Here is an 18,104-nt window from a genome sequence, read left to right on the forward strand (position 1 = left end):
TAAGATATAATAACCTTTACCACTTATACCAGGCAGTAAACTCTGTTGTCCTTCATTCTTGCTTTACACATAGAAATAAATGGCCTTAGGGTCCTTTGAAATACTCATAATTAGAATTCATTATAAATATTAGCCTTCTTACAGTTTTGTGTCACATGTTTTTATTTAATCTCCATCCAAATTTATTGGATTATTTAAAACATAAGCTTACCAGAGTCCCTGCATAGTTATAGTATTTCAAAAGTATAAACTCTGTTTCACCCTAATCATAATTGTTTGTAATTCATTTCAAGAATTTAAATTCCTTGACCCATTATTCTCTTTGGTATAGCATATTAGCTTTTTTCCTTGAGTGTTAAAAATAATTTCTTGAAGCCTAAAGCAGTGGCTCACAACTATTAGCAAATATAATATTCATAAAGAGGGCTCTTTAGTTTTCACTTAAAAAAAAGTTCCTATAGATTGGGTCTTGATCTCAGGAAATCTGTATTTAACAAGTTCACCAAGTGATTCTGCTGCAGGTAGATGGAAATCTGGGCTTTGAAAAGAGGTCCAGGTTACTTCTTCAGCTATAAGCATGCATGACTTTTGTGAACTCAAAGAGGCTATGTTTCCTCAAAATTTCATTATATCATTTCACCTCAAGGTTTATTTGCTCTGATCATAATAAGGACTATATTTATAAAATTGATTTGATACATATGTAGAACTTTTGACATGCCATCCTCTTTAATTCTCATTTTAAATAGCTAATCATGGAGGATTAAAACAGGAAAATAAATAATGGCCCAATTGGCAAAACTCTTTCCTCTTTACACAACCAAGGCCAGAGAAGTTGAATGGCTTTACCAATTTACAAAGCTAGGTAGTAACGGAATCGGGATTAAAATTTAAGACCTTAGATTAACCATTGTAGCATTGGTTCCATCATGCTATATTACTTTTATAACTGTGACCTGTTCCAGAGCCCATCCACTCTTATTGGGGCCTTTGTCTTATCTACTCATTGTATCTTTTTTAGTACTTCTGTAAAGTTGTTGAAAGTTTGAAAGATAGGTAAACTGTAGTATGTCACAAAACTAGAATTCACTACTTTGTAAACTTTCATGTTGTATTAATGAGTCTCCCTCCCTCCATGGTAACAGTCCTCCCCATGAGGATCACACGGGGAGCTGGAGTACCCAGCCCTGCCAAGCAGCAATGAAGAGAGGCCAAATGCGGAAGCTGAACCTCTGCCCCACCAGGCAGTAATGAAGTAGTGCTGTCCATTGCCATTCCCCTACTGGAACGGTGTCAGAGTAAGCCACTAAAACACAAAGCTAAAGTAATTTCTAGAGTCTTATAATATCTAAAATACCCAAGAGTTGGTTGAAAATCACTCACTATATCAAGAAACAGGAAGATGTTAAACTAAATGAAAAAAGATGACCAGTAGATTCCAACACCGAGATGAGAGGGATACTAGAATTACCAAAGATTTTTAAACAACCATCTTAAAAATGGTAAAATAAACAATTACAAGCACTCTTGAGGCAAATTAAAAAGTACAGAATTTTATCAAAGAAATAGAAAATCTAAACAAGGAAATAGAAGGTAGAAGAAAAACCCACTAGGAATCTTAGAATTGAAAAACTAAAATAATCAAATGATAAACTCAGTGTCTGGGCTCAGTAGCAGAATGAAGAGGACAGAGGAAAGAATTTGTGACCTGGAAAAAGGAGATATTACAAAGTGCCCAATTTAAACAACATAGAGATAATAGACAAATGTATGCACACACATGTATACAAACAACACACACTGCAGGCACACACACACACGAAATAATATAAAAAGAAAACAGGACTTCAGGCATCTCTGAGCCTATAACAAAATAGGTAACATTTATGTGTCATCAGAGTCCTGGAAAAATAGAAAAAAGAAGAAAAAGAAGACAGCCTTGAAGAAATAATAGTTGCAACCTTCCCAATTTTGGCAAAAGGCATAAACCTATAGATTCAAGAAATAAGTGAACTCCAAACAGAATAAACCCAAACAATTCCATGCCAAGATACATCATAGACATTGAAAACTAGACAAAGAAAAATCTTGAAGACACAAGACATAAACAAGTCCTATAACAGAAATTGATAAAGAAGAAGTGGTGTGTGTGTGTGTATGTGTGTGTGTGTGTGTGTGTGTGTATAGAATATATATGAATATTACTCAGCCATAAAAAAGAATGAAGTCTTGCCATTTGCAATGACAGGGATGGAGTTACAGAGTATTATACTAAGCAAAATAAGTCAGCCAGAGAAAAAGAGGAAGACAAATACCATATGATTTCACTCATATATGGAATTTAAAAAAAATAAATGAGCAAAGGGAGAAAAAAAGAGAAAGAGAGGCAAACCAAAAACAGACTCTTAACTGTAGAGAACTGATAGTTACCAGAAGGTAGGGGGAGTATGGGTTAAAAAAAAAAAAAAGTAAATAATACTTTCTGATGTGATTCTAAATGTATATATAGGAAATATGTAAGGTGATTATATTATAAACAGGACAGTTGAAGGGATGTGAAACTTTTCTATATCTCACTTGAACTGGAAAAATGACAACACTATTAGACTGTGATAAGTTATATAAATATAATATGCATCCTAGAGCAATCATTTAAAAAGCTGTACAGTGAGATACATATAAAGTGCTTTAGGCTAATCAAAATTTTATTATAAAAATTTCAAAAACATGCAACAATACAGTGAAAAGAAAATAGGTGACAGAAAAGAAAAATTTAAATGGCAAACTTAACTTACATTGGAAACCGGGGATATACTGTATGGTGACTAACATAATATAATAAAAAATCATTAAAAAAAATAAAAAAATAAATGGCAAACTTAAGCCTTAGTGTATCAAAGATCACATTAAATGTAAATGGTCTAAATAAAAGAGATGGTCAGAGTGAATTAAAAAACCTAATACAGACATAACATTTTCTACAAGAAACTTTTTGCAAATACAGTGATATGGATGATACAGGAAGATTGAAAAGAAAAGAATAGAAGAATATATATCATGCAAACATTACTTAAATAAAGCAACAGTATAGTACTATAATATAAAGTTGACTTCAAAATAAAAAAAATTATGAGGGACAGAGAAGGGCATTATATAAAGAAAAAAGGGTCATACCACCAAGAAAGCCATCTAAACATGTATAATCAAACAATAAAGCTATAAGGTAAGTGAAATAAAAACTGATAGAACTGAAAGGAAACACAAGATAACACTCAACAACAGCAGAATGCATATGGTCTTCCAGTGCCAAAGGAACATGTACCAAAATAAACCATTCCCTGGGCTGTAAAATAAATCTCAAACATTTTATAGAATTGAAACAACAACAAAGAAATCAATTTAAAAATTAATAACAAGATTCTTCAAAAATTGGAGATGAAACTTACAATTTTTCCATATGTCAAAGAGGATTTCTCAAAGGCAACTTTTAAAATACAGTGAACTGTATATAAATGAAATAGAATGTTATCAACATTTGAGTGATACCGCTAAAACAGTGCTGAGAAATAGTTATGACAACTAAATTAACACATGAAAGAAAAGGTCGTCTCAAATCAATGATCTAAGCTCCTACTTCAAGTACCTAGAAAACAAGACATCAAAATAAGCTTGAAGAAAATAACAATGATAAAGGAGAATTTAACAACATGGAAAACAAAAACAATAGAGAAAACTAATGAAACAAAGAGCTGGTTCTTTGAAAATCATAAAAGGATCAAAATTTTAGTGAGATTGGCAAAATAAAAAAGAAAAAAGACACAAGTTACCAATGTCAGGAATGAAACAGGAGATTTCACTGCAGACCCTCCAGATAGCAAAAGAATAAGAGGATACTATAGATAACGGAATATGAAAAAAATGGACAATATAGATGAATTGAATCAATTTCTTAAGAAATACTATCATAAATCACCCAATATTAAATACATAATTTGAATAACCCTGTAACTATAAAAGAAATTGAATTTATAATTTAAAACTTATTAAAAGAAAACTCTTAATGCCTAGATGGTTTCACTGGAGGAATCTGTAAAATGCTTAAAGAAGAATTAACATTATTCTACACAACCTATTCCAAAAAACAGAAGAGGTAAGAGCATCCCTCAATTCATTTTATGAAACTAATGTTTCCCTAATACCAAGCCAGAGAAAGACTAAAAAACAAAGTACAGACCAAGCTATATCCTCCAGGAATATAGATGCAAAAATTTCTAAGAAATTATTAGCAAATATAATTCTGCAAAATATATAAAGGAATTATACACCAAGACCAAGTGGAATTTGCTTCAGGGATATATATCTTGTTCAACATTTAAAAATCCAACTATGTAATCAACCATATTAACAGGCTGTAGAAGAAAAAAACATATGATCATACCAATCAGTGCTTTAAAAATATTTGAAAAAAAATCAACACCCATTCAGGGCTAGAAACTCTCAGAAAAATAGGAATATAAGGAAACTTTTTCAATTCAATAAAGAACATTTAGAACTATAGATAAAATTTTACTTAATGGTGAAAGAGCTGAATGTTTTCCTCATGAAATTGAGAACTAGGCAAGGATTTCTGCTCTAACCACTCTTACTAAATGCAGTCCTGGAAGTTCTAAACTTTGCAGTAAGGCAAAATAAGAAAATCAAAAACATGCAGATAGTAGAGGAAGAAATATTACTTATTTGTAGGTATCATCATTGTCTATGTAGAAAATTCAAAGGACTTTACAAAAAAATACTTGGATCTAATAAATGAGTTCAGCAAGGTGACAGAATACATGATAAATATACAGAAATTAATTGTATTGCTATATACTAGCAGTGAGCACATGGATACAAAAATTTACAATTATATTAAAAAAAAACAGAATACATAGGTGCAAATGTAACCTAAGATGTAAAACTTGTAGAGTACTTGTATGCTGAAAATTACAAATTGCTGATGAAAGAAATAAAATAGATGTAGATAAATGGAGAGATATGCCATCTTCATGGATTGAGAGACTCAATCTAGTATATGTCAGTTCTTTCCAAATTAATGTACAGCTTTAACAGAATTCCTGTCAAAGTCAAAGCAAGGTTTTTTTGTAGATACAAGAGGATTCTAAAATTTATATAAAAAGGCAAAGGAACTAGAATTGTTAAAACATACTTATGGTAATCGGGACTGTAGTTTTGGTGAAGGGATGGATAAATAGATTAATGGAACAGAATGGAGAATACAGAAATCAACTCAAAATATACCCCACTGATTTTTGACAAAGGTACTAAGGCAACACAACACATGCAAAATGCAAAAGATGCCCTTTCCAATAAATGGTGCTTGTGAAATTAGATCTCTATAGACAAATAAAGTGCATATTGACTTAGATCTCATATGTTATGCAAAAATTAATTGAAAATGCATCATGGACTTAAATGTAAAATGCACAACTATAAAACATTTAAAGAAAGAGACAGGGAGAACATTCAGGGTGTAGGGATAGGCAGAGTTCTTAGACTTGACACGCAAGACAGGATCCATAAATGAAAAGGGGCAAATTGAGCTTTATCAAAAATAAACATTTTTTTCTGTGAAAGAACTTATGAAGGAGATAAGACTACCCAGAACTGAGAGAAAATATTTGCAAACTTGTATCAAAGAACTTTAAAAGCTCAACAGCATAAAAATAATCAAATTGGAAAGTGGGCAAAAGATATGAGGATCATTTCATTGAAGAGGATAGTCAGATGGCAAATAGCACATGAAAAGATGTTAACATTGGTATCCATTAAATTAAATGAGGTATTAAGTTGAGGTATCACTATACAACTATCAGAAAAACTACAATAAAAAAAGGTGGCAATAGGGGCACCTGGGCGGCTCAGTCACCAGCATATTTTCCTTTATGTGAAGTGAGATGTAAATAAGGCAAAGTTTAAAACCTCTCTCATTAACTAATTGTCAAAAAGGGTTCATGTGTCAAAAGAATCATATATTACTATTACTAGAAGGAATCATTACACCTAGTCTTTTCACAGGCTTTATTTGTAAGCTATTTATTATATATTCTTATTATATTTCATGTTTGCCTTGTAATAATTTTTTGAAATAATTTTTTTTGAATTTAACAAATATTCTTGCTCTTTATATTTCATTAAATGATCGGGGGGGGGAAGTAATCTTAGCTTAGTCATTCATGGAACTGGGCTAATGTAATTATTCACCAGGGAAATTCAAATTAAAAACACATTGAGATAGCATCACTCATCCAGTAAGGTGACCAATTAAAAAGACTGTCCATATATGATATTGGTAAGAACGAGGGGCAACTAGAACTCTCTTACTTCTGGTGGGAATGTAAAATGGTACAATTACTTTGCAAAATAGTTTGGCAGTTTCTTGCAATGTTAAAATAGAGCTGTTCTATGATTTAGCGTTTCTATTGTAGATATTTATCCAGATGTTTGAAAACACATGTCCACAAAAAGATTTTATTTTATTATTTTTTCATTTTATTTTTGTAAATATTTCATTTATTCATTTGAGAGAGAGAGAGGGGGCTCTTGAGCGTGGAGAGTTGCAGAGGGAGAGGGAGAAGCAGGCTCCCCACTGAGCAGAGAGCCCAATGCAGGACTCCATCCCAGGACCCTGAGATCATGACCTGAGCTGAAGGCAGATGTTCAACTGACAAAGCCACCCAGGCATCCCCACAAAAAGATTTTAGAAGAATGTTTGTAGCAGTTTAATTTATAACTAAGAATTGAAAACAATGCAAGTTTCCTTAATAGGCAAATAGATACATCAATGTGGTTTATTCATTAGATGGAACACTAATCAGCAATAAAACAAACGATACATACAACATCTGAGAAGCTCCAAAAGAAGCCAGACAGAAAAGAATACACACACACACACACACACACACACACACACACACACTATATGGCTCATTTTTATGGACACAAGGACAGACAAAACTAATTTTTGGTGATGGAATTCTAGCAATGGTTACCCATAAGAAATGTGATTTGACCGTAAGGAGGCATGGGAGAACTTTCTGGGATGATAGAAATATTCTGTATCTTTAATGATATGGTGGTTATATAGGTATATGCATTTATCAAAACACATCTGATTGTGCAGATATGATCTGTACATTTTATTGTTTATAAAAATGTGTGAGAGCTTGTAAAGTCAGTTATTCTGGATTTGAATCCAGTTTCTCCCCTCACAAATTGAGACCTCACAGACTTGAAGCTGCATATGTATTGTGGGGATAATAATAATCCCTACCTCATAGATTCATTATGAGAGTCAAGTGAGGTAATGTGTGCAAAATATTTTCTGGAGAGCTAAATGCTGTTTTAATAAAAAGATGTCTTATCAAAAAGATATGTCTTATCATAAAAAGAATATGATTTTTAAAAGTTATTTAAAAAAATAATTATAATGAAGTCAAATGTGATTAATGATAAACCAACCTTGCTACCACTGAAACGATTCTCTGTAATGTACACCTTGAGTGTTTGAGGGTAACATACTGTCATAGTAGGAGGACACACTGAACCCATAATTAAGAAGGTAGAAAAAACAACCATGGTTGACAAATATGTCTTATTATTGTAAAACAAATGCTAACACATTACCTTAAGTTTTGAAGTTAGAGATTTAAAAAAAATTGATGGTCCCACAATCTCTTATAACCACATTTACTGTGTTTTAATATTAAATGTGATCCCAACAACCATAGCAACTTATATTTTTATATGTATACTTTTTCATTAGTTTGAATCATTGAGCACACATAGTTTGGTATCTGGCATTTTCATTTCTGTAATATTCCTTAATGCAGCTTCTCTTTTTCCCTTTTTTTCTACTTTTTTGTAAGACAGATAATACTTATATATAATTTTAGGCATATATTTTGTGTTTTTTATTTAATGGGGTTAAACTATATTTTTTTATGACTAAAAGCCTTCCTTAAATAGTGTACTACAAAAATGACAATGTCTTAATTAAATCCGTGTAATTCATAAAAGAGACTCTTAACTAGAGAGAACAAACTAAAGGTTGCTGGAGGGGAGGTGGGCGTGGGGTTGAGCTATTTGGGTGATGGGGATTAAGGAGGGCACTTTTTTGTGATGAGCACTGGGTGTTGTATGTAAGTGGTGAGTCACTAAATTCCATTCCTGAAACCAATGTTACACTATTATGTTAACTACCCAGAATTCAAATAAAAACTTGAAACATTAAAAAAATCTGTTATTAAACAGCATATTTTCAATTTAGATTGTTCATAGCATATCACAAAGCTTTAGGATTTGCAGTAAATTAAAGCATGGCATTTACAAGATTTAATATTACCACCAGTTTTTATGTTGTCTGGAAATCTTTTAATTAAATATGACATATTCGTGATGCATTAAAGCAATTAATGCCTTTACTAATCTTTTTTAATACTACATTAATAAAATAATACATTTTTAGTTAGTGTTTACATTGTGCAAGACACTGATACCAGTCAAGATATGAATGAGGAAGGAATGAGCTGGTGGACTTAGGACATTTGTGGCAGTTTCTGGTTGATCAATCAGAAACTGTAAATTTTTTTTGAGGCCAAATTCAGATGACAGATATATTTTGATCAATAGGCACTTGTTTTACGATAATATGGTTGACCATCACATACAATTGGGAGCTTTCATAGAAAAATTCAGATTTCTGACCTCATGTCCCATATTTAAAATCTGACAACCCTGGGGTGGAATTGTTCATTTCCACAAGCCAACAATCAACTGGAACTGAGTATTCCACTCTGAGAGGGCATACCTCAAGTTTTCCACGACACCACCCAGTCAGCCTCATTCGAGTTACCTGCCAGGTTTACCCAACCCTCCTCGTTAGGAAGAGGAAATAAGTAGCAAAGCAACAAGAGAACTGCAGTTGGCACCGTGCTTTCATTTAATAGGCACCAAATAGTTGAGGAAAGAAGGAAAAGAAACTAGGAAAAAATGCTATGATAAAATAGATGAGAAGGTGGTTAGAACTCTTGCTTCCAACTTCAACCATTTAATTACCAAAACTTTTTTTTTTATTTTGTGTATGGCCAGGCATTGAATTATTATGTTAGCATAGACGACTTGATTCATTGACCACATCTCTACCTGCAGCCATTGCCTCTTTGAAGTACCTTATGTGAATGGTTTCCTTGATTCATAAAACAGTCTGACATATCAAATCTTTGATTTTTACAAAGGCTGAAGAAATAACTTTAACAATTGGCCAAGCTTTTGACCTGGCATACAGGAAATTTCTAGAATCTGGAGGAAAAGATGTTGAAACAAGAAAACAGATTGCAGGATTACAGAAAAGAGTGAGTAAACTAAACTTTTTGTTTCACATTTATGTGATGTAAGTACAGGGAAACTTGCATATCATCAAACAAATTTAGAAGGCCTGCCATTAAATTTCCCCCACACTGATTGGAACTGCTTTCACTGTGTTCCTATAATTTTTCATTCCTGATCCCCTGCACAGTTTTTAACCATTTTATATTGAATTCCCACAAGAACTTAGTGTTCTCATGTGACTTTGCTTCACTTCCTGATGCTTCTCATGGGGATCAGAGCAGCAGAAGCAGCAGATGCTGGGTAAGTGGTTTCCCATGCAGATCAGATTCCTTTGTAATTAAATTACACCCTTTCTCCACTGTCTTCAAAATCATCATAAGCAAGTTTCACTGTCTTGCGGTTATACTCCAAGATTATGGGTAACAGACTGCACAGTGCAACAAGAAAACACAGAGAGGAGGTATTAGAAACGTGGAATTTGCACACATGTAAAAACATTTTAAATTTAATAAAATGTCTTTACCGTGATCTAGAATTTCCTGATAATCCCCAACCTTTATCAAATAATTTTCTTCCCTGTGCAAAAGAGTACATTAACATTTTAAATAATATAAAATCCTATTCATTAATGCCAATATGATAGCCAGTATTTTCCAAGAATAAATTTCTGAAGGTTATTCAATAATCATTGCTTTTTAGATTCAAGACTTAGAAACCGAAAATATGGAACTTAAAAACAAAGTACAAGATTTGGAAAGCCAGTTAAGAATAGCCCAAGTATCAACATCTCCAGTAAGTATATAGACTATGTGCATATTTTTCTTAGAAATGAGACTTCATGGTGGTAAAGCGTCTCTGAATCATTGGGTCTGTGATGTTTATAATACTCTGGGATCAATAATTTAAAACATGGGTAGAGATGAAAGATGCTAATTAAAGAGTTAAAGTTACCTAGGTAGCTCAGACAGGAGTTGTTTTTCCATGTTGCTCTTTTCCCTCACGTTTTGTTGAATGATCCATCCCTAGGTTTGTTCTTTCTCTCTTTGTGACATATTCTTTCTTTCATTCATGTTGATTACTATTTACTGAGCTTAGGTTTAATGACCTAAGCCAATCCATCCCTGGAATACTGACCTTCGTTATAGGTATTGAACTGTTAACAAGACTGACTTTGGTTTCTTAATTATATAGCAAGGGTTTCCACTGGGGGTGACACGGTTGCATTTCAGACACTAAAATGAGTGGTAGTCTCTGCAGACAACTCAAATATTTATAGTTAAATTAATTGCTTTTGGTTTATCATAGATTTGAAATTCTTTTCTCAATACCATGTATGATGCCATGATTTTGGCTAAGGGAATCTTTTGGAGGAGGAAGTTGTGATTTAAAACAATATTTTTTCTGGCAAAATATATTTAGAAAACTTTTTTTCTTCTTGAATTATCTGTGCTACTGGTATTCTCTAGTAAAGTATATATTTTGTTTTGCCTTTTAAAAATATTTAATATATGACTTATAGCATGATGCTATAAACTGAAACACAATCAATGCATTTGCAAACTTTTAAAAAGACTTTTTGTTTCTAAGTTTTATTTGCAAGTTCCTGTTTGTTCAATCTCTAGGCTAACTCAATGAAAATTATCTATCTATCTATCTATCTATCTATCTATCTATCTATCATCTATCATCTATCTACCTACCTACCTATAGAGAGAGATGGATAGATAGATATAGATATATAGATAGATTGCTTGCTATGCAATCTAGGAAACCAAAGTCAGTCTTGTTAACAGTCCAATATCTATAATGAAGGTCAGTACTCTAGGAATGAATTGGCTTAGATCATATATATATGTATGTATACGGCTATCTAGTGCTAAAATATTTCACTCGTTCATGACCATAAGGAATGCTGCTATAAGAAATTGCATTTAAGTTTTCAAATCTGGGGCGCCTGGGTGATGCAGTCGTTAAGCATCTGCCTTTGGCTTAGGGTGTGATCCCGGGGTCCTGGGATCGAGCCCCACATCAGGCTTCTCCGCTAGGAGCCTGCTTCTTCCTGTCCCACTCCCCCTGTTTGTGTTCCCTCTCTCGCTGGCTGTCTCTCTCTGTCAAATAAATAAATAAAATCTTAGGAAAAAAATAAGATTTCAAATTTGGTGTGCCCTGGAAACGGGTCAAAGAACTTTCTTTTAAACTCACACTTTTCCATCTTTCTCATTGAAGCAGTTGGTATTTCCCTTGCTTGGCATATAGTGTATAATAGTGGGGCTGATACGGCCAAGATAAGAGAGGTTGGGAGTGAGGTTCGTATGTTCCCATGTACCTTTGTTATGGACAGTGAAGCTGGCTTTATTAGAATATCCTTCCGGTTTTTTTCTCTTCACTACCATCACTGTTTGCTTCTCATCAAGATTATGATATTTTTCTTTCCTCCCTGGTCCCAAGGAACAGAGCATCAGCTCAAATTCCTTCTTTAAACTTTGGTCCCAAAATGGAAGAACACCCTCCTGGGTCTTGTTGAAGGCTTACTAAAAACCATCCTGTGAAACAAACTAGGAGTGTAAACATAAATGAAGGGGAGTTATGTTTTCAAGCCGTCCTAATAAAGTATTGTTTCTGGAATCCATAGGATGTGAGTAATAGCTTTACTTTAGTGTTTGTGTTCACAAAGGAATAAAATAAGATCCATTACCGTTTGGATGCAAACCCAAAGCTCCATCTCTAGATGGAGAACTAAGATATCATGTTGAGGAGCAAGGTAGATTTGGGAGGAGCAGAAGGGTCTGGGGCAAGTTGATGATGAAACAGCCCTCCCCTCTTTTATCTCCTGAAAGCAGGCATTGATTGCTCTGGACTGGCACTGGGGCAACTAAGAAGAAGGTGGGTCAGGTTGGGGGTTATGCATGTGCATTGGTGATCTGAAATGGTCACCAAGCCAGGTTCAGAAATGGCAAGGGTCAGGAGGAATGAAGTGATGACACTTGCCTTAGTTCCCGTGATCCTCTGGCTGAGATAGCCATCACGAGGAATGAGCATGACAGTTGGCATGTAAATAAAACACAGTCTGTCTGTATGTTCGTTATTCAGCAAGTCTCATTGGTAGAGTCAATTATACAAAAAAACAATAAAATTGTTCAAATACGAAGTTATTAAAAAGAATTAGCTCTCCAGAAGATGTCATTTAATAATTATTATAAGCATTGTGTTCATCTCAGTACTGATTGTGTCTCAACAGAGTGCTTCAGAGACTATAACTAAAAGGCTTAATTAAAAAAAGAGAAATCATTTTCTCTAAACCACTTTTTTGAACTTAATACATACGTGTAGAAAAATTTTTGCTTCATTGATCATTATGCAGATAACTCAAATTAGAACTTCAAATTATATTCTTTTGTCATAGTAATATCTTAGTGTTTTTTCTTTATTTTAACTTCAAAAATTACTTGTCTTATGATTTTTCCATTTCTAAAGGCTTATATGATTTTTGAAATTTCTGATATACTGGAGGATGTACATCTTTAAGATAAAAAATAGAAATTATTTGATTTTTATTGGAAAGAGACTCAACATTTTTAAGTTGCTTAAAAATATCTGATGTTTTAAAAAGTTTTTGAAGAGATTATGAACAAATGCTTTTGCTTTTCATTTTCGATTTTAGTTATGTAGCTGTGGAATAAATTAATAAACACTAAGCGCTCTATTTCACATTTCTTAAAATCATCTCCCAATTTTCTGATATTAAAAATTAACTGAATCAAATTAAATTATCACAGTTATTTAGTGTGAAATATTGCCATGCTTATAAATATCCACTCTCTTGAAGGTTTGTTAATAATTCAAACTATTAAAATCGAATTTGGAAAACAAGACAATTGTAGATAATTAAAATCTAAATTTAAAGTATAGGTAACTTGTTTAATAGCTTGCAGTGGGTCTACAGTAAAGCAAGTTTCTGTTAAAGTAGAACTTTGTTATGAAATTTGACCACCAGTTTTATAGGATAGAGCCAGGACACAAAATACGTCGTAGAGTGCCACCATGTGTAGCAAAATTAATGCACAGTAAATGCCTATTGGGCTTGTGAATCTGGAAATGAGACTCAATAGCTTTTCTTTCTTTGTTTGTTTCCTTTGCTCTCAGAAGATTGAAGGATAGAATGCTCCAAAAATGCTAAAGTTCTCAGCAGTTTAAGGCATTAGAGACAGCAATTAATGCATGAATTGAAGAAATGGTGAAGTGAATTATGAATCCCATTATGCACATCAAAATTAAAATATAGGTGGGTTTGGTATAAAAATTAATTTGGCATCAGGTTCTCCCCAAGCTTTCAGTGCGTTATTGAGAGGAAGCCCCAAGACAGAAGACTCTTCTCAAATGACCAGCGCAAGATGGGTCTTGATCCTATTGGGAGCCAAATTTTCTGAAGTCACACAGAAGTAACTCTTTTGCCATATAAAACAGTCTAATTCAGAAATGGTTCTCTGTAAATGATTTAACACTATAATTTGGTTCATAAAAATAAGCGTATGAACAATTTCCTGAAATATCAGGATTTGCTAGTCAAACACAATATAGTCCAAATCAAGCAAGTCTTAGTCAAAGTAAAAGAAAAGATTTATCTCTAATCTAAGCTTTAAAATAGTCTCTTTGGGAAGAGGGAGAGAAGAGAACAAAAGTAGGAATAGAATTATGGAGGGATTGTGAAATTCAAAGTAATGTAGAAAATGAAAATAATTCAAATTGCTGGTTTGGATGCTGTTCTTATCAGTGTGTGATGAAATAGCAGATAAAGTCAATTATGGGAAGCATCAGAAAAATAAGAAACATTTTTGATTAGATAACTAAAAGATTGCAAGCTATTTTTCCTAGCAAGAGGTCCAAAGTTGTAGTTGAATTTCTGTAACACAGAACAATGGTTCAGAGGAATCAGATCTTCTCATAAGAAATTTCAATTTTAGAAACGTTAATTTTTTATTCTATATTAAGTCATAAATGAAAAATGTGAGGCCGTGTTGAGTAGAATGTACCAGACTGAGAACCTTTGTACTTTAAGGAGTCACCATGTGGGTGAGAACATAGACACATTTCTCTGCATTCCCCAAAGGCACCCTAGAGAAAGGTTGCTGTTTCTGAGACGGTGGCCGGCCATGCACATATGTGTTATATACACCATTGTGAAGTGGTCATTCTGATTTGTTTTGAGGATGCAAACTAAATAATATTGGTTCAAACTTCTAATGAAAATCTTCAGCAATTCTAAAAAGTCCTTTCAAGGTTTCACTGTGTCAATTGTAGTTTTGTTTTTATTTTTCCCAGTCCTACCAAGTCATCGCTCCTTTTTTGAAATAGTATCTTAGTGACATGTCTTATGTATTACAGTGCATATCACTTTGATTTTTATTTTCTCACATTTGCCAGTTGCACACATTAGATACAGTTGTGATCTGTTATGGCAGCTTATAAAATATTTATTGAATATCAAATACGGTTATATGATATTCTAGGCTGTTGGGTTTTAGCAGTCTGTGAATTTCAGCTGTTATGGGGAACAGAGAGGGAGGTGGGTAATCAACCCATAGGTAAATGAATAAATAAACTTAAAAATTCAGATCTGATATATGCTATGAACAAAATGAAATACAGCAGAATAGGAGAGAATGGGGCTCTTAGAGACAGTGATCAGGGAAGCCCTTTCTGCGAAGGTAGCATTTGAATTGAGAACTGAAGTTGGTCAATGCAAAGGGCTGGAAACAGTGACAAGAACTTTGTGCCTAGAGCATAGTGACCAAGAGCCAAAAAAAGTTGGAGATGACATTGGAGAGAGAGTCAGGGGCTAGATTTTGTAGGGCCCTGTGGAGTTTTTTGGTTATTTTTTTTTCTTTTTTAATTGCACTGAGAACTTACTCGTAGGTTTTAAACAGGGGATTTGGGAATCATCTGGCTGACCTATGCACCATGGTCTGTAAAGAGGCCAAAATGAGGTCCCAAAAACTGTCCAGAAGACTATTTCAATAACCTAGGAGAGATAGAAGAGTAAATTGGTCTAGAATTCTGTCATTTCAGATGGTGCATATAACTTGATACATTTTTTAACATTTTATTTATTCATCTGAAAGAGAGAGAAAGCGTGGGAGCACGAGTGGGGGGAGGGGCAGAAGGGAGGGAGAGGAAGAAGCAGACGCCCCGGCTGAGCAGAGAGCTGGTTGTGGGGCTCCGTCCCAGGACCCTGAGATCATGACCTGAGCCGAAGTCAGACACTGACTGAGCCACCCAGGCGCCCCTAACTTTATACATTTTGGAAGTAGAGTTTGCAGGATTTACTGATGGATTGGTTGGGGCTGTAGAATAAAAGAGGGGTCAGATGTCCCTTAGGGTTTTATCCTGCCCGTCGGGTTGGTGATGCCATTTTTCAAAATAGACATGACTTGGGGAAGGTGCATGACAAAGATTTAATATTTCACTTTCGCTTGTGCCAGTTCTGCCTCCTGCACAGCCACCTGGAGATGCTTATCAGGTGGCTGGATATGCAAATCTGAAATTGAAGGAGGAGGCCTGGGCTCACGATTACGGTACTTGAATGAAGAGAGTTTGCTCTTTTTCTGTCACCATTTGGACTATTGATTATTGTCTGAGTTAATACACCCAGCATAAATTTGCCCAGTGTGAGGTCCTGGAGTAGTTTAGCTCTAGCTAAGGAAAACTAAATAGAGACTTATTTTTTTCTCAGTATTAAAATTAACAGACATTTCTAACTACAAACCAATGTATATGTTCAGTATATATCCAAACCAGTTTTTACTTAAAACCAATTCCTCATATGCATGATGAATGAAGGACACACCTACTTTTAATTTTCTCGGGGATAATTGACATACTATTTTTGAACTTGTTCTTAACAAACAGAATGCTTACATGTCTCCTAAATACCACTCTGTTGTTCAATCATAGGTTCCTTTTCTAAGGCAAATGAAATAGCCTTTGATAGTAGCCATATTACATACCTCTGTATCACACTGAAATTGTGGAAATCTTTTCATTGGTTTTAGAAATTGGGTCCTCATTTTATACAGTGATTTAGATACACTGAGAAATTTCCGTTACTTGACCGTGCTGTTTGCTTTTTGCTGTGTTCTAGTGGTTTGGCAATAGATTAGAGGTTGGGTTTCCACCATTTGGTACTAATTATCTAGGAACAATCTGATTTCCATTTATTACATTCACATGGCAGTGCTGCCTATATTTATATCAGAAAAAAAGGGTTTATTCTGCCCTCCTAGCCTCATGAATGCCCCCAGAAGATTGTTCCATTATAAGATGTGGGCATAGCAAGTTAAATCAGATTGTTCCTCTTGATTCTTATGTCTGGATGCTTACATTTTACTTTTCTGGCTATAGATGCTTTTAACCAAATCAGACTATTGCCAGGAAGTTAAATGAATAAAATTGTAGTCCTTAGAAGTACTGGACTTTCTATTGCTAAGTAAAATAAATGTCTCCCTTTCAATTAAACCAAGTGTTTGTTACTGGATAAAATTCTACCTTTACATAATCAACTGTGTGGCCACTGATTAGACTTGATAGGACAATTATAACCTAAAATGTGTATTTCATTGTGGGTAAACAAAAGTGCCTATTTATCTTCCTCTAGCGTTTTCTCGACTGTTATTGAAGTCAAGATGGGTAAGAGCAGATTGTGAAAACTCTCAGTTACACAACAAGCCAAATGTGAATCTTTAAACAAAGGCATAAATTTTAAACATGACATTGATTTGAGAACATTTGCTGCCCACAAAAAATGATTACGGGTTCACGGCTTCATTTTCATAATTGTTACTTGCAAAAAGACAATTGTAAAGAAGTAAACTCTATCTAATGGGAAGAAAAATGTATTCTGTTCCAATTCTGACCATGAGTACCTGATCAAATCATTTAATTTCGTGTTGCAGTTTTCCTCTTTGGGATATGCAGACAATCCTATCCATTTAACTTGTGGCATTCTTGAAAGAACAAATAACATAATAGGTCTTACAAGTAAAAGACCAATATAACCAAACTGTGAATCTAGAAACCTGAAAAAATGCATTCATGATGCTGTAAATTCTAAACTCTGGAAGTTATTTTTAAAATTTACTTAAAAAGTGATGTCGAGAATGTAACATAATAGTGAACTTTGAGAATGTGAATCAACATGGCAGCATAGAAAGATTTCCCAGAATATTTTGCATCACCATTGTATTTCCTCATCTATAGTTTTATTTATAATCTACCATTTTTCCAACTAGAAAAATTTGTACAACATATTTCAAATATAAATTTAAATAACTTAAATAATTTACTTTGTAAATTTAATTCTAAGTAGAGTTATTTTAATAATTATGATAAATCATATTTTAAGCTTAAAGTTGTTTGTTTTACATTGTAAAAGGGTACATTTGGATATTTATATTACCCAAACAATTAACAGCATAAAATAAAATTTTGATATCATTCTAATATTTCTGTGGCTATTACCAAAGAACTGTATAATGCAATTTTTTTGTTGTTGCTTAAATGTATTCGACATTTTCTGAGAATTTAAACCCTTTTATGACACTTCATCAATGCTGTCATATTTAGACAAGACTAAGGTTGAAATATTCACCATGGCCTGAATGCACCAAGCCACTGCTTCCTGAAAGAGCAAGCTACAAAACTATTAGACAGTGAATCTCAAA

At 33.7% G+C, this 18,104-nt stretch overlaps 1 protein-coding gene across 14 annotated transcripts in view; it reads left to right on the forward strand.

Annotated features, from left to right (window-relative positions):
* The window catches only part of GULP1 (GULP PTB domain containing engulfment adaptor 1), a 247,233-nt gene that overhangs the window by 213,346 nt on the left and 15,783 nt on the right, over window positions 1-18,104 (forward strand). For 10 of the 14 annotated variants that reach the window (XM_087861957.1, XM_087861955.1, XM_087861951.1 and 7 more), the window contains 3 exons: window positions 9,294-9,410; window positions 9,607-9,687; window positions 10,087-10,179. In XM_087861957.1, the coding sequence (XP_087718083.1) occupies window positions 9,294-9,410; window positions 9,607-9,687; window positions 10,087-10,179 (291 nt within the window). The remainder of the gene's footprint in view (window positions 1-9,293; window positions 9,411-9,606; window positions 9,688-10,086; window positions 10,180-18,104) is intronic. The other 4 variants (XM_087861960.1, XM_087861959.1, XM_045806304.2 and 1 more) reach the window with 2 other exon arrangements.

Source organism: Ursus americanus, chromosome 1 (genome assembly GCF_024610735.1).
Source record: "Ursus americanus isolate L20-20 chromosome 1, mUrsAme1.1.p, whole genome shotgun sequence".
NCBI classification, from domain to species: Eukaryota; Metazoa; Chordata; class Mammalia; order Carnivora; family Ursidae; genus Ursus; species Ursus americanus.